The 22,371-nt window shown below is 37.0% G+C and overlaps 2 protein-coding genes across 2 annotated transcripts; one reads left to right on the top strand and one right to left on the bottom strand.

Annotated features, from left to right (window-relative positions):
* The first annotated feature begins 5,565 nt into the window (after nucleotides 1-5,565).
* On the top strand, nucleotides 5,566-9,087 carry LOC110787560 (multiple C2 domain and transmembrane region protein 10). Its single transcript, XM_021992192.2, has one exon. It carries the CDS (start codon nucleotides 5,669-5,671, stop codon nucleotides 8,831-8,833), a length of 3,165 nt encoding a protein of 1,054 aa, XP_021847884.1. The 5' UTR covers nucleotides 5,566-5,668; the 3' UTR covers nucleotides 8,834-9,087.
* A 157-nt stretch (nucleotides 9,088-9,244) lies between these two features.
* Nucleotides 9,245-18,717, bottom strand: LOC110787561 (uncharacterized). The gene is made up of 13 exons (XM_021992193.2): nucleotides 18,450-18,717; nucleotides 18,208-18,265; nucleotides 18,009-18,098; nucleotides 16,657-16,734; nucleotides 16,450-16,524; nucleotides 14,046-14,098; nucleotides 13,506-13,656; nucleotides 11,609-11,719; nucleotides 11,369-11,495; nucleotides 11,143-11,240; nucleotides 10,428-10,566; nucleotides 9,910-9,962; nucleotides 9,245-9,674 (listed from the first exon to the last, which is right to left on the bottom strand). Exons 1-13 carry the CDS (start codon nucleotides 18,554-18,556, stop codon nucleotides 9,573-9,575), a joined length of 1,242 nt encoding a protein of 413 aa, XP_021847885.1. The 5' UTR covers nucleotides 18,557-18,717; the 3' UTR covers nucleotides 9,245-9,572.
* Nucleotides 18,718-22,371: the final 3,654 nt, after the last annotated feature.

The raw sequence follows: 22,371 nt of genomic DNA, 5'->3' as shown, positions 1-22,371 counted from the left end.
TTAAATGATAAGTGGTTGTTTGATTTTCAATTGCACCGGTTTGACCGATGCGGAGTTTAAGACACGTACATGAATTGACTTATTAATTTAATGGGTGTTATTTGATAGTGAGGTATTGTAATTTTTTTTTTTTTTAATATAACTAGCTTTTGAGCTCGTTCATAGAATGGGCAGTTGTATAGTGGTTGTTCAGATGTCTTTTGAAGTTTTAATTAGTGAGTATTTGTGATTTTTTGGTAATATATGAATTAAATAAAGGTGTAATTTGAAGGTTGGAAAAATATAAAAATTATATGTTGAATAAATATTGGATGTTAAAGGGGTGGAGTGGAAGAGACTAATGAGTATATTAGACTATTAATAACTTGATGTTGAATAAGGAAAATGGAGTGGAATAAGCATTAGAAGTTGTAAATCATAGAAACAATAAAGAAAAATTGAAAAAAAACAAAACAAAATGATGGATGAAATGAGAGATGACACATGACTTCTAATAATGAGATGCCACATGGCTTCTAATAATCTACGGTGTTACTTTTTAAATATTAGGTATAGACTAGGTATAGATTAGTGGGAAATGTGTAAAGGGTGGGTAATGGGGAGTGCGGGGTGTGAATTTTTGAATGATTTTTTGTAGGGAGTAGGGGTGTAGGTGGGTTAGTAGGTAAGTGTGAGAAATAATATAATATTGGTAAAAAATCTATTTATAGAAGTGATGCAAGTATTAAGGGACGACCCGAAAAGAAAAGCGGTGCGAGTATTAAGGGACGGAGGGAGTATTTCGTACAATTCAGATAAGTACTCCCTCCGTCCCGGAATACTCGCACCACATTTTCTTTATAAAGCTGTCCCGGATTACTTGCATTGTTTCTACGGATTTTTCATGAAATACCCTCGAATTTTGGCGTAATTCACCAAATGCCCCTCGACTTTCAAAAATTCATAAAATAACCTTATTTCAATACTTAATGTACGAAATACCCTTATGACGTCATCAATCCTAATTAACCCAATTAACCACCCATTAACCCATTTTTCCAATTAATCCACTAAACTCCTAATTAACCATTTTTTTTCTTTTCTCTATCCCCTATTTCTTCTTCCAGTTTCTTCCATGGATGTTGATTTCCCAGCTCCACTAGGATCGCCTCTGCCACCACCATGGGTCTTCAGCTCCGTCGACTTGCCATCCACCACCAAGAAACAATAACAACATCAGCGACAAGCAAAAACAACATCTCTCCTCCTTCCCTAATTAACTAACCTCTTCACTTCTTAGAGAACTCCCCCCTTCATCTCTAATCCACAATTTCAATTTCCAATTTCTAATTCAAATTGGGAAACAAATTTGGGCTAGGGAATCTCGCCCAAAAAATTGATTGATTTTGCTTCTATACGATTTTCGGATCTTAATTTGTATTCCGGGAGAGCTACTAAACTAGATGATGATATTAGCTCAAAACCCAATGGATTGATTGCATTGCTAATATGCTGATTTAAACGACGATGATGATATGTCTATTGCAACGCTAATGAATTTTAAACGACGATGATAATGATGTGCTGATTTAAGCATGTTTGTGAGATAATGTGCATGTATCAGAGGATGAATTTGATTGCATGATACTCTTGTCAAACAATTTTGATTTGGTGCTGTTATTTTTATTTTATTATTGCAATGCTAATTTGATTGCAATTTTGATTTGGTGGTGATTCGGGTGAGGTTGTTGGGGGTGGTGCTGACCAGGGGAGAGAGGAAACAGAGGGAGGGAAGGCGTTGGTGGGCGTCGGCAAGGGTGGATGTGTGTTGTTTTGGTGGGCGTCGACAAGGGTGGAGGTGGAGATGGAGATGAAAGAGGTGGATGTCAGAAACATGGCTGCCATGATAGTTGAGGTGGATGGTGAGTTAATGGAAGAAGGGGGAATAGAGAAAAAAAGAAAGAAATGGGTGGGTTCGTGGGTTAATGGGTACGTGGGTTAATTATGTTTGTTAATGGGTAGGTTGATTAGGGGTGTTAATTAAGGATTAGCTGGGTTAATTAGATGTTAATGGGTTGATTATAGGTTTGATGACGTCATTAAAGATATTTGGTGTATTGAGTTTTGAAATAGGGGTATTTCGTACATTAAGTATTGAAATAGGGTTATTTTATGAATTTTTGAAAGTCGATGGGCGTTTGGTGAATTACGCCAAAATTCGAGGGTATTTCATGAAAAATCCGTTGTTTCTATAAATGGCAAACTTTTATTGATATACTTAACCATGGACCCACTTTTGTCCCTACCCTTTAAAAAAACATCAAAAAGTGAGTCATCTTCCACTACCCTTTAAAAATTTGACATATTTTCACTATTTATATTAAAAGTACCCCACTATCTTACCATCAAATTAAATAATAAGTCAATTATATAGATTAAATTTTGTGCCTGTCAAATCGATTTAAGTATTACATGACGGAAGGAGTAAAAGTTTTATCGGACGAAGAAAACACACCCAAAAAAAAACGGAGGGGGTAATAAAGGTCCGTGAAACACGCGCCACTTTGGAGAGAAGACCGAACATTCTCGAAATAGGTGCTGGGTATTGGAAGGACAATGTTAACGCCAAACGGGAGAAGCATAGTAGAGACCAGAGAGATAGAGAGAAGCGTAGTTGTCACTTTTTAAGTAAAAACCAAACCCTCGTACCTCGAGTCAGTTTTGAACTGCTTTATTCTCTCTCCTAATTTCTCTTTGGATTCTCTGCAGATTTAGGCACGCGCGATAACATATTACTGCACTCTTCTTACTTCCCCAGGTTTATTTTGTTGCTTCCACGCGCATTGAATACTGCTAATTACCATGCATTAATAACCAACTTAAGCTATACATTCATTTCCATCTAGTCGTAGGACGACTATTATAGCCATTTTTTTTTAAAAAAAAGTTATACTCCTTCCGTATTTTTTTAAATTAAAGAAGTATGGTTAATTTCCATCTAGTCAAATCGGAAAATCCATGGTCAACGCCTGAAAACATCAAAAGGCTGTCTCTCGCAAATTATTTTTACTTTTAGGTCTGTTTTCGCAAAAATAAATAAATTAAAGGTTGTTTTTCGCAAGAAAGTTGTTTTAAAAAGTTATTTTTGACAAATTTGCTTTCAAACAATTAGGCTGTATTAAGCCGGATCGATGGGGTTTATGAAGACCAAGCTTATTTAATGTTGGTATACAAGTAATTGAAACGCAATGGTAGAATTTCAAGTTTCCATGTGAATTTTCCATGGGAAGTTAATTCCCTCATGGCCTCATACAAAGAACTCCGTACAATACTTAGGAAATGAACATGGCATATTTGACTAACACTATGTTTGAATTCTTATAAATTTATACTCCACTCTCATTGACCGAGGGGTGTTGACTGTTGAGTAATTACATTCTCATGTTATGTGGGAAATGGATTGTTAAGGTGATGTTTGGTTAGCATGAAATATCATGGAAAATATAACTATCTAGGAAGTGAAATATTATAGGATTGTTTGGTTGACAAAAACATGGGAAGTCACATTTTATAGGAAGTTCTATTTCCTACAAAATGTAGGAATTGGCTTACCTGGGTTCACCTAGGTAAGTGAAATTTTGGGAATTTATTTTCCATGTTTTACAAAACAATATCACATACTTCGTACTTCCTAAAAAATGCTTATACATGAGAAAAACTTCTTCCTAGGAAATTCTACTTCCCACGATCAACCAATCACGACCCCTTAAGAATACTACTCGTAGAACAAGAAAATCTAGTCATAGAGAGTACAAATATACCGAGTACAACCGTACCAATAAAGAGTTTTTTTGGGGTTGCCGTACTTCTTGTGGGTGTTTTAGGGAGGGGTGAGCGCGCAGAGCGGCAGAGGTGAGGAAGGGTAAAGAGAGACTGGGATGAATTTGTTTATAAAGGTTAAACTCGTACTTTCACATAATAAATGAGGGTGTTTTTAGCTAATGAGAACGTCGTTTAAAAACCCCTATTCAAAGTTCAAAGAATACTAATACTAATACTAATACTAGTCGTAGAAGAAGCAATTAAACGCGAGGATTAATAAAGTTTGAGCAGTATATTAAATTGTGATCAAGTTACGGAGTAAAAATAAAAGTGAAGGCATTATATTGTACTCCGTATAAAATAAAAAATGGAGCAATAAATAATGTTGCTTCACGCTATTGCACAATGTTGTCAGAAAAAGATACAGTCCATGAAAGATCAAACTAGCTTGTTTAGAATATTTACAATATCATTTGCCCAAACAGTTTATCCAGTTGGCTTTTTCTACCATATTTGTACAATTTTGTAGTCTTCCTCTTTCACCTTTCCTTTTCTTATTAAGGAAACACCAAACCCAAATTCAAATACGGACTACTCCGTATGTACTCTGATTAGTCTATAGTGCCATTATTGGTCCATCATTAACGTATCATTTTGCACTTTTTACATGATTAGTCAATAGTCTTATATAGTTATATCACTTATATGCACGCCAAAGTTGTAGTAACAACAAGAATAGGAAAAAAAAAGATGATTGATTTTTTTGACGTTAATCATGAAAATAAAGTGATTAAGGGATTTTCATATTTTAATTGTATTTGTGTATCAATGATAATTTTAAAATTGGCCATAAAATCCCATGGCATTTTATTCAATTATATAAGGGAATACCAAAGGGTTTAATGACCTCGGGAGTTCCCTTGACGTATACTTATAGAATATAAATCATTAACATATAGTGTACTATTGGATCAATAGGGCTAATCGAGTACAATTCACGATTGCAAATATATACAATACCCACTAAGATCATTTCCAATGGTTGTAATTAGAGACTTGCATGCTTGTAATTTGCAGAAGTTTCAAGCCACTAGCTAAACAATTGAAGTGATTTTAATAAATTAGCGTGACCAAGCAAATTAGTTTGGGCAAGCTAATTTGCTTGGAAAAAGTAGTCCAATAGAAACTGGAGCGATTTCTTTCAATATTGTTTGATACTTTTCTTTCTCCCTTGCTGACGTGGACGGTATGGTGGGAATTAAGTTAGAAAGTAACGTATTTTGGGAATTATTAGATCTTTATGCAATATTGAAGGAAATCACTCTAGAAACTGAAGTCATAATGAAAATAAATTTAAAATTAAATGATTAATTATAAAAGTGGGCAAGATTAAATCTAAAATACATACTTGTGGGCTTGTGGCTAAGACGATCATGTCATAAAATGACGAGACATTGTAAACCAGCCAAGTAACAAGTACTCGTACAACTCAAGTATTCAACCTTCCAAATTCCTGTAACATGGAATACGGAGTAAATGACAGAAGTAGTAATAATACTACTAATCAATGCAGAGGACGTTATGTGATTATGATTTATGAGCAAAACATCAAATATTGTCAACTACACCAACCCATGAATAATTTTCCATTTGTACTGCTCCTAATTCTTGCTTTGTGATTGGCTCTTACGTTCTTAGTTCCTAATCGGCGCGTGTACTTCTCACTCTACTCTCCCCTTTTGTATTTCAAAATCCCATCCATTTTCTCTCTCCTACTGTCCCTCCCTCCCTCCCTCTGTTACATCAAAAACAACAACTGAAACTGAAACCACTCTCTGTCTTTCTCTCTCCTCAAAAAGAACACACCATGAACGAAAAGCTTGTTGTAGAAGTGATAGGAGCGCACAACTTAATGCCAAAAGACGGGGAAGGCTCGTCTTCCCCCTTCGTCGAAGTCGAGTTCGAAAACCAGAGATTAAAAACCCAGGTCAAATACAAAGACCTTAACCCCGTTTGGAACGAGACGCTGGTTTTCCACCTAAACGACGTCGCCAACCTGCCTTACAGGACTCTGGAAGTGAATGTCTTCAACGAGAAGAAGTCGAGTAGTAGCAGGAACTTCCTGGGGAAGGTACGAGTTTCGGGTACTAGCGTTGCGAAACAAGGGGAAGAGATGGCGCAGCTTTATACTCTGGATAAAAGGAGTTTGTTTTCTCATGTTAGAGGTGAGATTAGTTTGAAGCTTTATGTTTCTAACAGCCCTGATTTGGGTACGGTTGTTGATACTAAACACCTCATTAATTTCTCTAATGCTAATAATAGTAATAATAATAATAATGTTATTAGCAACAACAATAGTAATTCATCTGGGGTAGGGAAGGGGAAGAAGAAAGGTGGTAATTCGGCCGCAATGCAGCATCAGAATCAGAATCAGAATCAGAATCAGAATCACATGGTGGTGGAGAATGGTGGTAACCACCACCACCACCACAACCATAACAACAACCACCATGGGGGTGGTGGAGGGAAGCAGAATGGCCAGTTTCAGCAGAAAGGAGGGGAGGGTGGAAAGAACAACCAAGGAGAGATTAACCCAATTGTTATAACTACCCTTCAGAATCCAGGGGTTAGTGGTGGTGGTGTTAGTGGTGGGAGGGGTAATTTAGGGATTTACCCACACGGGTTATCGTTGTCTTTGCCGCCGGCGTCGCAGAATGAGTTTTCATTGAAGGAGACAAAGCCTCACCTTGGGGGTGGTCCCAAGGATAAAACAAACTCAACTTATGACTTAGTTGAGCAAATGCAGTATTTGTATGTTAGGGTTGTCAAGGCTAGGGAACTGTCGATTTTTGGGGGAGGAGAGGTGATAGCTGAGGTTAAATTAGGGAATTATAAGGGTGTTACTAAAAGGGTGAGTTCGAATCATGCTGAATGGAATCAAGTTTTCGCCTTTTCCAAGGATTGTATACAGTCATCTATGGTGGAAGTGTTTGTGAAAGAGAGGGAGAAAGATGAGTTTATTGGTAGGATTTGGTTTGATATGAATGAGGTACCTAAAAGGGCGCCTCCTGATAGTCAGCTTGCACCACAGTGGTATAGAATGGAGGATAAAAGAGGGGATAAATCCAAGGCGGGTGAGGTTATGGTTTCAATTTGGTTTGGGACTCAAGCTGATGAAGCATTTGCTGAAGCATGGCATTCCAAAGCTGCTAATGTTCATCTTGATGGACTTGGTTCAATCAAGTCCAAAATCTATCTGTCTCCTAAGTTGTGGTATTTAAGGGTTAATGTTATTGAAGCACAGGACATTGTTTTAGGCGAAAAGGGTGGTTCTATAATGAGGTATCCTGAGTTTTATGTGAAAGTTCAGGTTGGGAATCAGGTGTTGAGAACTAAGGTTTCCCCTGCTGGTGCAAACAGAGCAGTTTCTAACCCTTTCTGGAATGAAGACTTGATTTTTGTGGTTCCTGAGCCTCTTGAGGATTACCTGTTGATATCGGTGGAGGATCGTTTAATGCCCGGTCGTGAGGAGGTTGTTGGTCGTCTACTGCTTCCGTTGGCAGCCATTGAAAGGAGGTGGGATGATAAGACGGTTCCCTCGAAATGGTTTCATGTTGACAATCAGAATTTCACTTTTAGTAACCCTTCGGATCCTTCAAAGAGTCGCTTTGGGTCTAGAATCCATATTCGAGCTACACTGGATGGAGGGTACCATGTCTTAGATGAGGCAACAATGTATAGCAGTGACCTTAGGCCTACTGCTAAACAGCTTTGGAAGCCTCACATTGGTGTTCTTGAGATGGGAATTTTAGGAGCAACTGGGCTTATGCCAATGAAGATTAGGGAAGGCAAAGGTGGAACAACGGATCCTTATTGTGTGGCTAAATATGGTCAGAAATGGGTTAGAACACGGACTGTGGTGGATTCGCTTTCGCCTAAATGGAATGAGCAGTACACTTGGGAGGTGTTTGATCCTTGCACTGTCATAACAGTTGGTGTGTTTGACAACTGCAGGCTTGATAAGAACACTGCTGCTGCAACTGGGGCTAGAGATTCGCGCATTGGGAAGGTTCGGATTAGGCTCTCAACTCTGGAAACTGATAGAGTTTATACTCATTCTTACCCTCTTTTGATATTGCATGGTTCTGGTGTGAAGAAAATGGGAGAGCTTCACTTAGCTGTGAGATTTTCATGTGAAAACATGGGAAATATGCTTCATATGTATGCAATGCCCTTGCTCCCTAAGATGCATTATGTGAACCCTTTATCAGTTAACCAACTAGAGAGTCTCCGATATCAAGCAATGAACGTTGTAACAGCTCGATTCAGTAGAGCAGAGCCTTGTTTGGGGCGAGAGGTGGTGGAATACATGCTTGACCATGACTCACACATGTGGAGCATGAGGAAGAGCAAGGCAAACTTCTTCAGGCTCATGAACGTACTTTCAGGTGTTATCGGGCTGGCCCGTTGGGTTGAGGCGATACGGACTTGGCAGCGACCCGTTTACTCATCCTTGTTTGTGGTGGTGTACCTTCTGCTGGTGACTTTTCCAGAGCTCATCACCCCTACAATGCTTACCTGCATGGCACTTGTAGGGATATGGAGATACAGATCTAGGCCTCGACATCCTCCTCATATGGACACAAGACTTTCCTATGCAGAAAACGTGTACCCTGATGAACTTGATGAAGAGTTCGATACATTTCCCTCAACCAGGAACTCGGAACTTGTGAGGATGAGGTATGACAGGCTACGGAGCGTGGCTGGGAGGATTCAAACAGTGGTGGGAGATATGGCAACTCAAGGAGAGAGATTTCAAGGATTGTTAAGTTGGAGGGATCCGAGGGCTACTTTCTTGTTTGTGATTTTGTGCTTTATGGCTGCTGTCGGGTTCTATATGATTCCAATCAAGGCTGTGGTGGGCTTGTGGGGGTTATACTATCTCAGGCCACCAAGGTTCCGAAGCAAGTTGCCACCACAAGTGTTCAGTTTCTTCAGAAGGCTGCCTTCAAATGCAGATAGTTTGCTGTGATAAGATTTAGCTGGGTTACTATGAACTGCTGATGTTTAGGTATTTTGTAATGGGAAATCTGGATATAAGTATGGGTTTAGATGAGGGTAAAAGCTGACAACTATTATTAATCTTTTGTAATTTGGCAATGTTTAGACTTATTTGTGGATGGTGGTGGCTTTTGTTTAATGATGTAGTAATTGCCGAAAATTATATGTAATTATAATTATGTTCTAAGGTAATACTATGCTTTAGCTGATGATTAGTTATATTCATGTTTTTGTTTCTTTTTAGCATAACAATTTTATCCTTTTATGTTTGGCTTAAGAACACCAAACTGGGTAATTTCTGATAGTGGGATAGAACTATAGATAGTAGCACGAGTGTGACATACTAAAATGTAATCACGCGATTACTCTTCCGACAGTGAGGTAACAGAAAGTATGATATATTAAATGAATGACATGCAGATAATGATACAATGGTTTAACAAAATCGCAATTACATTACAAACAGGAAAAAGAAACAAGAACCACCAACTTAGTAGAGTGTTTCTGATGATCCACACAAATACAAGTAATACCTAAATCTTCTGTTAAACAGCAGCACAGATGACCACCATGCAAAATCGGCCAATGCATTAACACAAGTCATTTACTCGAAATGCCAACTTGGGGCTGTCACAGAATTATACAGCTGTGGACTGAAAGCTAATTTTCTTGTAAGGTATATACCAATTTTGCATTCAAATGACCTCATGTTATGCAATTTCAGAACCCTCTTGTAAAAATGGTGCAAGACGAGTATCAGAGTGATGGGGGAGACCTGACCGAGCTCCCAAAGCTCTACAGCTACAGGCCGCCTGGAGAGAGAGAATGCAGGGTGAACATGTAAGTTGCCTGTTTGAAAAATCTCCCTTTCTCTAGTAGTCAATAGTTAGTCTACCATTTTCAATTATATAGTTTTCCACGTTTTTTACCCAAAATAAAGAGTCAGATTAGTGTAGTAGCGGGGTATTTGAGATTAAATGAAATGCCCAAGGAACAGTCTTTGTCTAAGCTTGTAATTTTTGAATACCCTCTTATCAGTCCACTTACCACTTGTGCAGCAAACGGCAACATCCTCTCCGGAGGCATATTCACACATAAAGCTGCGAAAAATTGTGAAACACAAATTAGTATAATGCATATTGTATAATTAGGCAAATCATATTGTGTTATTGCACTGTGATGAATGAGACAAAGTGCAGTATGCTAGGGTTTTGAGGAGAATGTTTCACAGCGACTCCATAGAACTGAAGAATAGTTTTTAGTCAACGATTTTAAATTTCCTTTCCTTTTATAAAACCTGACAAGTTTGCTATTCTACTGTCCTAATTCACTCAAGATTTTGACACATAAAAATGTTGGTTACTGTTGTCCAAAAAGCTCATAGAGTTCTGCAATTTAGTAGCATTGCAATAAATAAAATCAGAAGACTAGCTAATTGGATAATTAGGCTGGTATGAGAATCCCAGATATATGCATTACAAATACAGTTCCAGATAGCGTAGCTGAATGAGTCAAATGACAGATGAGGCTGCCTTAAAAACAAAAAACACACCAAAAAAATATACCGTAAAGAACTGCACCAATAAATGCATCTCCAGCACCCGTAGTATCAACGAGTTCTGAAGGGGGAATCTTTTCAGCTGTGCCCACGTGTAGCCTCCCACATAGTGTCCCTATCCCATCGGCTTTCAACATCATCACTGACTGGACATTGACACAATGGAGGACAAAAGAGTTCTTATCAGACGTCAGCAGAGAGAGAATGGAAGAGTACTGTAATAAATTAGAGCGATATCACGGAGCTTTGATAGCACAAGCTTATTTAAAGGAATAGCACATCAAATGTCTCTCAACACAGGGATATATCTGCCACTTTTCCCATCTTTCTACCAAGTTGCAGGAATCCATGTCTCTATCCCAGGTCCTAACCCAAAAAATAAAAAAATAGGGGGATCGAAAATGAATCCTCAAACCATGCAGGGGGGGAGATAATGAGTTTTTAGACTGTTAAAATTACAGAAGCAGATGATTGTCAAACAATACGTCAGTGCAAGAAGTTTGCCAGAAGACAGAAAACTCAATCGAGCACAGATTTTTAGTCATGCCACAGACAGTGAGAATCTTTGGTAGTTCAGTAAAAAGCAAGGTCCGAAGGTTGGCCTGGGGATGGCAATTGTATATGCAATTGTGCATCAACATATGACAAACAAAAGAATACATAAAAAGACCTGACAAGCAATTGCATTATTTTCTTTGTCTTAACAGGAATATTATTGCTACCGATGAAACACATGATGGCGTGGTGTAGTCTTTGGTGGCCTTTTGCTTCAGAGATTCCAAAACTTCATCAATATGCATTTCCTCTGAATTTGACGTTTCTGCAGATGTAATATAAGTGAAAGGCATAAGTATATAAAGTATAACGAAGATGGTTGAACTGATATCATCGAGTTCATAACCCAATTGACGAAATATGACTTCTAGATGGAAGGAAGAAAAGACTCACTGTTTAAACTTCTTTCAATCATGACACATCCATCTTCACCAAGAGTCACAATCACAAACTTAACATTTGGTAATCTCAACAGTATGGAAAGAAGGGCTTCTGGTACAGAGGACGCTTCTGTCCATTGCTGTGAAATTGGATGCAGGAAATTACCTGATAAATAATCTAATAACCTCAAACAATAAATTCAAAATAGAAGTCAATGCAAATATAATTTAGAAGAGCTACTCATATTCTTGCCTGTGGAAATTTTGCAGTGCATACCACATATGTGGCAAAACTCAAAAGCTCATCCAGTCCGTCTCTCTTCTTTTCTGCATCTACTAGAATAGGGATGTTTCTACGAGTTGCCTGCGCTGGAAACACATAGGACACTATGAAATGTTGGTTTCATTCTTCTTATGTAAACCATAAATGTTTAAGTTTATGCCTCTTGGAACTAGGAAAATAAACACCAACTTTTTAATGGAGACTGGGAGATGAGAGGGGGGTGGCTTGTTCAGAAGAATTTTTTTTTTGCTTCAACTTCAGAAAAATACCATACTTCAATTTCAACCAGGCATCTGCTAGAATAGAGACCAAACACACCAATGGCCTTAACATTTGTAACACTATGCTCATTTGGTATATGTATTGCAGAATGCGATATCCTTAAGTTTGAAGAAGAATATCAAATGCTTAAGATATCCTTAACCTTGAATATTTGTATTGATCACCAAACTTGGAAAGTGTCTCACGCTCTCACCTCTCTATAAATCTCCCTTCCCACATCTTACTGGCTATGCATGCTGTCCACATCCCTGATCAAATTTCTCTAGTTTTACTGAAAAAATAAAATTTGATTCTAAAAAGGCTATGGATATTTTACTTAATCCCGATGTTAAAAAATGTATTGATCTTGACTGGATTTGGAGGATTGATACCCTACCAAAGATTTTTTTTTTTAAAAAAAAAGAATCTTTGGTTGGCTATCCAAGATAGACTCCCACACAAGCTACTCTGCTCAAGACATATGGCTCAATCTGGTACATGTTATTGGTGTCCTCAAATCAATGAGGACTCTCATCACATTTTGAGAGACTGTAAACAAGCCAGACAGGTTTGGGACCTCTTCCCTCTCCATGACTCTTTACTTACCCAGCCACTTCAAATATGACTATCCCACAAACTTAAACATCCACCCAACCAAGAAGCTGATCACAACACAATCTTTCCATGGAGGACTTTTTTTCTGCGTATCTCCGGTTAAGGAGAAACGTGGCCCTTCTTCAATTCAAGCCACCACAACTCTGTCACAAAGAAACTTCTAACCTAGCCTGGAAATTTCTCTCTTCAAAACCACAACTTAGCCACTCTCCTATCCCCCACCCAACTAGCCTTAACTGGACCCCTCCTCCGATAAATTGGTTAAATTGCAGGTATTGCTGGAGTCTTTAGAAACAACAACGGGCATTGGATCCTAGGCTTCCAGAAGAAATTCGAAGTGCTTTCAGTGCTCATGGGTGAACTCTTTGCCATTATAGGAGGATTAAAAAATGCAAATCAACAAGGATGGAATAAAATTGTGGCTCGGATTCTAAAGAGTCGGTAGCTAGAATTTCAGATTTTGATGACATTTTTTTATATTAATCTGAACATCATAATACAATGCAGGATTGAACATTTCAAGCTGGACATGCAGGGAGGGAGTCCAACAGAGCAGAGCAGCTGATATTTTGGCCAAAACCGCAAAACTATGTAGAACCACTAAATGTAGTAGTGCTACTTATGCTAATTCTACAGAAACTATTTTAGCTAATCTACCAGGTTTAGTTGCGGATGTAATTATGGAGGAAATGCCTCCCTAGACTTTTTGTAGCTACTCTTTAACTCTATTTTAATCGTTTCCCTGCTTTGCATTATAAAAAAAGCATCGTAAAGTAAGAAAAAGAAGAAAAAAAAGAACTTTTGAATAAAGAAGACTATGAGAAGCCATTTCTAATATGAAGTAAAACAAGCTAAATCCTTTTTTAGAATTACAGTTTCAGGAAAAGTAAGCATTTCCCTGTAACTGGGTAACTTAAAGTTGACTATCCACATATCAGATTCTATTGAAATGGACAAAAATGAAATAGAAACAAGACAATTTTGTAATTACCTCTTTTGCAATTACTAAAGCTGTTTCATGCAGTCTAACATCAAAATATACAAGCGCTGCTCCATCTAAAGCAGATTCTAATCTTGATCGGGAGAGTTCTTCTGGTACCATTGGGGGGTATCCAGGGGTATGAATACAAGTGCGGGTCTTCCTGAAAATATCAATAGTGGATATTAATATTTGTTATTGAGTAACAAGTATATCATAACAAGCACATCGTTACAGAAAACAAATTCAACGTCATAAAAGTTTTACAGTCAGACAAAGAACAGAACTGCAAATGGTCTTGTTTATGCTCATCTCCTACGCAATACGAGCCTATGGGCAATAAAAGTTCAGATTTATCTTTGGATTCTGAATAGAATAATTAATATAAATTGCCTTATTTACCCCCAAATATTATAGGTATTTGACTATAAAAGTTCAATATCAGACTATACGTTCAAAATAGCTGGTATTTGACAAGTCAAGTTTTCTATTTTCTCCTCATATGCCAAAACCATAAATTGCTAGTCTTAGCAAGTCATGAGTAGAACTCACGTTTCATTGTCGACAATGATATAGGTAAATGGTGAATTACCCTCAGGTGAGACCTGCAGAAATGAAGGGGTGTCAGAAATAGATGCAACTTAATGGCTTACATAGTTATTCATATGAATGCTCATATAAAGAGCTTAAAAACATTGTACAAGTATCGCAGAATAAAATGAAAATTACAGTCATGATAGAAGAGAAAATTTTCTGTAGCCAAGAGAAGGGGAATTATAGACACAGATGACCAAAAGTTCCGCAGTTTTTAGGACCGTGAAAAAAAAGAATCCTACTCACATTCCCCATCTGAAAAAGACAATCCCAGGGCATCTCTCGGACTCTGTGAGCACGAGTTCAAAGAGAAGCTACAAACACTACGTTGACCACAAAACCCAATTAGACACCTTATCTTCAAAAAAATTCCCAGAAAATGGTGCCTTGATAGAGAAAACCAGCTGAAACTGACCCATATTCTGGATCAGGAAACACTTCAATGTAAGTTGTCCTTTCAGTCAAAATGGATTTTCATTAGCAGTCTAGGCGTCTAGCACAGCAGAAAACAGTTTCTGGTTCTCCTAAAAAAGAATACAGTATAGAAAAGGAGGCATACATTTAGCTAACAAAAAATTTAGTTCCAAACTGGGAGAGAAATGCATGACGGACTGAGAGGACAATTCTTTCATGTGCAAATATACTGACAGTTAATGTGATGTCAGTGGAACCCTCTTGGGCTTCTTCTTTGTTATTTTCCCAATTGTTGATAGCACCGTACTTTCAGAGTTTCAGGCTTTCAGCTTAGTCACCCAAACCATTAACCCTTATCAGTTGATAGTGCCATACTTTCAGGCATTTAGCTTTGTAATTCAAACCATTTAAAACTGAACCATTAACAATTAATAGCACCTTACTTTCAGGATTTCAGCTTAGTCACCAAAACCATAGAAAACTGAGCCCTTAAGAGTACTCATTCCATGAAAAAAGAAAACGTCAAATTTTCTGGAGAAGGATCCGGAACAGTGTCTGGAAAGGAGCTCTTGAGACATAGCTAGTTACTGAAGCCCGAGCGCTATGAAAGTCCTAGGCGAGGCATTTTCAATGAGGTGCCATAGCTCAATGGCTGCATAAATTTCACTAGTCACACTGCCTGCAACCAGTTTTATAGGCAGATCTTTTATGAGAAGTCTAACTCACTTCTATGAGGCATATACCTAAGCGTGCACTTTGCACCTATGCTCTATAACCGCTATCGCCTTAGTGTTCTTTGAGCCTTTTCAAATATTTGATCAATAAGAGTAACCCTATACATGGAATATTACAAGATCACAAATTAGCATTATGCAACACTGTCAAACTAGGAGCCTTTTTAGATATACCAATATGAGTCTATTTCCGACAGAGCTGAAAGATTTAAGTTATTTGGCTTTGATTATAATGGACTACACTAAAATGGCTCATTTAACTTTTTGAACTTCTTATTTACTGTGAAGTATAGATAGGTCGGAAGTCAGATCAAGGTTCCTCCCCATGTAAGGCTCCATTTATCACCCCCCCCCCCCTTCCCACACACACACACCCTGTCCTGACGGAAGCCTCTTCAGAATTATATGGCTAATGTTGATGACTTGGTGTTAATACAGTTGAATTACGATGGTCAACAGACAATGAATAAAGAAATAGCTACAGATTGTTAGCATGGAACCCGAAGACTAACACAGTTTGGATAAGAAGAAATGGAGAGAAAGGAAAGGGAGGGGAACAAGCTCCCTTGTTCCTATAAAAGGCTGAGGAAGGAAGGAGAGGGAGAGCGAGGGATCCATTTCCCCTTCCTCTTTAATAAACACCATCCCTAAAAAATGGAGTGAAAAATGGAGTTCACCTTCTCCCTCCCTTTCTTTTCCTACCCCTCCTCCTTCCCTCCCTTGTCTTTCCCTTCTATCTTGGTATACAAACATAGTGTCATCTTGGTGGGGATAGGGTTTGCGGGGTGGGAAAGCCCAAAAGTTAAAGCCTCACGTTATTAAATGAAAAGTGAGACAGACCAATACATCACCCTCAGAATACCGATGCTAACTCACGTTATCAAATGACAAGAGTTAACAGTTTCACCTTAGAAGATATATGAAGCATTCTGGAACTAAAATGCATCCTAAAATGTCCATGTGGAACACCTAAGTCACGCACTTAGAATAGTAGATATTTATGCAGATTATATTCTTTATAACATGAAAATTAGATAAATATCAGTTTCAATCTGTATAGGCGTATAGCGAACAAAATTTGTAAATCATGCACCCATTCCTTCTTATTAGTCTATAGTATCCGAAATACTATGGCTTTTTTCATATTTATGCAGCTAAGAATACTCAATTCAGTCAGAAGCCAGAACACACTAGCAGAGATATAATAAGCTTACAACTAAAAAAGAAGTATTAACACCATCAGCTTCCAGCTCTTCTAGTATTCCTCTACCTTGAGCATCATCAGCAACCTAAGAACGACTTGTTACACAAGCATGAAGATAACTGATAAGATAAAACATCAGCTCATTTATTTATTTTGTAATCTACTATTATAAACAACAATTTGGAAAAGAGAAAAGTAGCAAAAGCACATTAAAGACCTTGGATATCAGCCTTGTATTTAATCCCAGCCGAGCAGCACATGTCAAAGCATTCCCTGCATTACCGCCTCCTTGAACCTATGAAAACATCCATAAATGCATTAATATTATTATCAAGAGGGCAAATAATATAATGTAAAAATAACATCCATCAATACATTTAGAATATTTGATACAGACTCTTTTTGCAATAACAATCAAGACTTTACCTTGAAAACATAGCTGCAAATGAGAAAGGCAGACGAAGACGATAAAGAGACTAATCAAAACACCATTTAGATTGGCACGAACGTATAACCATTATTTTAGCTACATTTAGATGTTCTTCTGCAAAGTCTGGGCTGTGATGTAACTAAATGACTTTAGCAAGGAGAGAAAATAAGCACATCGAAACCACTTATGAGGCATATAGACCATTTATATAACCTCAGATGGTTCCAAGTCCATAAACACTTATATTCCCCTCTCCAAACCAAATACGCCCTCCACTTGAACCACCATTACCATTACTCTTAATAGATTTACGTTGACCAACAAGTACCATACTTCCTAAAAATTCTAAAAAGTTGTAACTAAGACTTTTGTTGTGAAGTGTAAGGAAAACTACAAACATTCTGAAACTTGTGTTTCTCTTAGTGGAGTATATTGTCTTACTGCGTACTACGTACAAACAGAGATTGATTGAATACATATGAAGTGAATTAGGAGTTACACAGCATTGGGAATTCACTGTTGTTAATATCTCAAAGAGAACGACATTCAAAAGCTGTCCATTGCAATAAGGAAATTAGAAGAAAAAAAGTGTAAAATTCTTGTTCGGTTTACGGTTTAACTCGAGTTTGGTCGATGCAAAGAGGAAGTATGTCTCAAGAGATTACAAATTGATTTCCACCAAAATGGACTTTTCCAGAAAAGACCTTCCATATTTGTTCACAAAAAGGACAATGCAGATTACTAATCTATACCCTCTTAAACACGCAGTAGAAATCCGACTTCTCGCCTACTGCCCATTTTTAACCAAACAAACAAGCATCATAAATACTACTTCTTGATTCTTATCCCATGCTCTTCAGTCAACATCCATTTAATTATATTATTACATTGACCATTGTCCATAAATTCAATTTCTTGGCATACTTTCCAAATTCAAATTTACCCTTTAAAAGTTAAAAGGTTCAAAAGTTAATTATGTTTTCAATCCTAGTCCTACCATAGCCCACAATCCATAACATTATTCAGCAATTAATCATCCAAAATATAGATCATAAATAATCAAGCAAACTCAAATTGTACATTTTAGGATCAAAAATAATAATTTTCTGCAAAAGATTGCAAAAAGGTGATTCATTTACCTGAAAACTGGTGCTCCTAATCTTATCATCCGGCTTAGGATAGCTAGCAACAGCAGCTAATAAGTCCACAACTACACCTCCACATCCTAGCTGATAACATGCGTATCAGTCTTAGTCACACTATAGCATTTCTTGAAAGTTGAAGCATTTTGCTACAGGAGTTTCTAAAAATAGGAACAAAAAGGGTGAAGAAACATACAACAATGCGATTCTCAGGGGTAGGAGACATCAATGATGAAGAAGATGACATTTTTAACCTGCAAAAAAAAAAAACAGCAAATTCAATTTTGTAGTTTTGTGGTTGTAAAATTAAGTTGAGGAAATTTAGCAAATGGGTATTCACTAATGTAATTGAAACAATGAAATACAGAGGGGATAATTGGATCATATGACCAAATAAATAAAACCCATAAGAAAAAGGAAGGAAAGAGAAAATGAGACCTGGAACTGGAACTGGAACTGGAACTGGCAGTGGCAGTTCGAGGAGAGAGAAAATGGGGGATTCTGATTGAAGTGTTGGGAAACGGATTTGTAAAATAACTCAACATTTTTGCAGAGGAAGAGAGAAATTCTTCTGCCAAGTGCAAATTATGGTGCCAATTGGCCGGAAATTTTCTAATTTATCTTCTAGATAAACGAAAGAGCAAATTATGCGCACTAGTGTAAATTTGTGATTAGGCTTTGTTGTTTTGACCTTTATTTGGTTAATTTGATAAAATGAATGAACGGAATCAGATGAAATTGAATTGAACTAAAGTAAATCAAATAGATTGGAGTTCAATTGAAATGAATAAATAATACTAATATTTTTTTTTTTTTTTTTTTATAAGTAGTTCAGATCAAAATCATACATGTACTGTCCAAATTAGAATCGGTATGTCCAGATCATGTCCAGATAAGAACCGATCTGTCCAGATTATGTCTAAGGTCGTGCTGATTTATCAAGATCATGTCCATATCAGAACCAATCCTTCTAGATCATAACTCATATGCCTAGATCGGAACTGATGCGTCAAGAACCCATATACATACTCCATTCATTATGTGTAAATGGTTATACTTAACCTAGAATAGTAATATAACGTTTGAGTTTTGAATCAGCTGCCTGCAAGGAGCGAGAAAACAAATTGGTCTGTATATTAGCAACTTAATGACGTCATGTATCCGCGATTTAGGCGAAAAAAGGACTATGGTAACAATAGAAATCACGTGTTAAAAAACGACATAGTAAATGATAACTTTTTTTTTTTATTCTAGGTAGTGATTTACAAACTACAGTACTCTGTAGTTTATAATGTACTGTAGTTAGTAAACAACAAATGTTCCAAATCTTAATTATTAATTATGAAACATCAAATCAGATCAGAAAAAATAAGTCTAAATAAAAAAAATAAAGTGAATTAAATATTTGTTGGGTACCAGATTCCACAACCCATGTAGAGGCCTTGGCATGTAATGGTTGGTTGGTCACTTGGTTCCCTTACTTGGGCACTAGCTAGGGGTTTTGCTGATTTACTAAATCCGTTTTAGTCATTTTCATAATGTTATTTATATTGTACATTATGTTATTTTTGGACATAAAAATTTATCACCTTACCCTTTTACTCCGAGCGATTTCCTTCAATATTGCATAAAGATCCAATAATTCCCTAAATACGTTACTTTTTAAGTTATTTCCCACCATACCGTCCACGTAAGCAAGGGAGAAAGAGAAGTAACTTTTTTTTTTCCGGTTCAGCATTGAACCGCCATATGAGATAGCGGTTTCGTTTTAAAGCAAACCGCCATCTGAGATGGCGGTTCAATGTTATAAACCGCTATCTCAGATAGCGGTTTGCATTAAAACATAACCGCTATCTCAGATGGCGGTTTACTTAATTGTAAATTATTTTTAATATGAATTACAGTTTAAATAGAAATATAATTTAGAAGTAACCTCTTGTGACATCAATTGTGTCTGTAGCTCAGTGAATAGAGTGGGTTGTTTCTACGTAGGAGGTCATGGGTTCGAATCCTACCTGATGTGTTTATTTCTTTTTAACCATTTATTAATATTAATTATAAACATTTCCAAATTTAACCTATCAACATTAGTGTTTGTAGCTCAGTGGATAGAGCGTTTGTTTCCTAAACAGAAGGTCGTGGGTTTGACCCCTAGCTGATGCGGTTTTTTTTTTTTTTTTTTTACCATTTATAAATAGTACGTGATTATAAACCGCTATCTCAGATAGCGGTTTACTTAAGTCAACCGCTACCTGAGATAGCGGTTTAGTGTCGCTTGGTTGAAAAAAAAAAAGACCGGTTTTAATGCTGACGTGGACGGTATGGTGGGAATTAAGTTAAAAAGTGGCGCATTTTGAGAATTTGACGTTCTTTACACAATATTGAAGGAAATCGCTCTTTTACTCCACAACATTTTCAACTTTCAACTCAATTTCTCTTATTTTATTCATTTTGTTTGTTCTTACACCTACCCACTTTTTTACACATTTCTCTTAATTTATCCATATTTTATTATTTTCACACACCTTTTCACACACTCTTCCTCTTTTATCTTAATATTTGAGTAAATAGTAACTGTAAGAATCATTTTGCAACAAAGATAGTACGTAGTAGTTGTTTCACAAAATCCTTTAATCTAGTTTTTATGTTGCAAGAGACTTCATTGCAGGATATAAGGCTCAAGTGGACAATTCAACAGCTTTTGATTCAAGGTGCTCCGTTTACAATCATGTGTGATTTCAAGGTCAATAGAGAGGTGATCTCAAATGCACATCAAAAAGCTCAGTTTGACCTTCGTCTTGCGGTTTTGTCCTCAGATGTTTTCTCAGTTTCATTTAGTTTATTTTTGTTCATTTCTTCTTATGTCGAAAAATAAATAAAAATTTGATGGGTAAGGGATAAAATACACAAATTTTTTTAATCTAAAGGTAGTGTACAATAATACACCGGAGTAAAAGTTCACTTATCATTGGTCCTCCAGAAAGCCAGACTGCTTAAGATAATCATGACATGAGCGTAGTCTTGTGTAGTTGATGGACTTCTAAAATAGCGCGAATTCGTGGAATATCTGTAGATATCGATCATGCCATTTAAGGTTCACCTTAGTCTGCAGCAACATGATTACTGGTAATGCAGGGGTTTGAACTATCTGGTCTGAAGGGGGTGCATGAGAATGATGAACGAACGCTATGATCGAGCTCGTTTGTGTTTGTCTCCAAACTCCGATTCTTTAACTAGCACTGGTTAAGTGTTTCCTACAAGATCATGGGAGAAAGAGTACAAAGTTAACTTCTCGCTTGCATTTGCAATCTAACAATATTCATCCTCTAATGCACAATTCAGCATCTGATCGAAAAAGCAACAGAACCAAATCGTATATAAGTCACCAAAAAGAACTGTCACAAAAATCATATTTCAAGAAGAGTAAGAGTGGGAAGGGGGTAATTAAGAGCTCAAATTTTGATATCTTACTCTATTTTAAGATCGATTTCTTCTTTTACAAAAGGTATACTCCCACAGGATCTGGAAAGAAACACTTGTGTTTCAGTATTGTTTGTTTAAACTCAACAGCTAACAAGCTACTTGCGGAACTAACAGTACTTCAAAGTTTGACCAGTTTTTATGTCCTATATAAGTGTCATCTCATTTTTGTTGCAATCATGATCAACTGCTGAGCTAGGTAAATAGTGATTTTCATAATGCTCAATCTAATAGCCTGCAAGAAGTAAGGTTACACCCATTTATATGCATACATCTTACCTCAAATTTCCAGTGTCAAAGTGCACATAACAGAAGTCTAAGAGATTCAATTTCTATTAATTAACAAAAACAAGGATTAACATACTTTTCATGATTATAGTCCAAAATGAACTTATCCTAACTGTTACACCCATGAGCATCTGACACAGGTACTTGAGGGGTGAAATGAAGAAGCAAGTAATGAGCGAATAAGACAGAAGCAGACGTGTAACAAATAGAAATTCACTAAAATCAAATATGCAACATTTATAAAACATTGCAGAGAGAAGCTTATCATAATTGAGTACCTGAAAAGCGAAAGCAACACTCCTGCCTCCAAATTAGTTTCTAGAGAATTCGGGAAACCCAGTAGTCTTTTCTGCAAAATCGACATGTTTAGAGCCCTAGATCAGACCCCCTATCATAAACGTTCACTTTCTTATTAAAGTTCTATTAAGAACCCTAATTCAAACAAAAAACAAACTTATGCATGTCTGAAAGTCCTCCTGGATGATCATCAATTGCAACTCTAACAATTCAACTGCTGAAGCATTGATTTTCCACCTAAAGACACCTCCAACTAAACCCCTGATTTTGCGAATATTCAGGCAAGAATGATGGG

This window comes from Spinacia oleracea, chromosome 6 (assembly GCF_020520425.1).
Source record: "Spinacia oleracea cultivar Varoflay chromosome 6, BTI_SOV_V1, whole genome shotgun sequence".
NCBI lineage: Eukaryota > Viridiplantae > Streptophyta > Magnoliopsida > Caryophyllales > Amaranthaceae > Spinacia > Spinacia oleracea.
The sequence above is the reverse complement of the archived record's forward strand: the minus strand, read 5'-3'. Positions and strand labels throughout refer to the sequence as shown.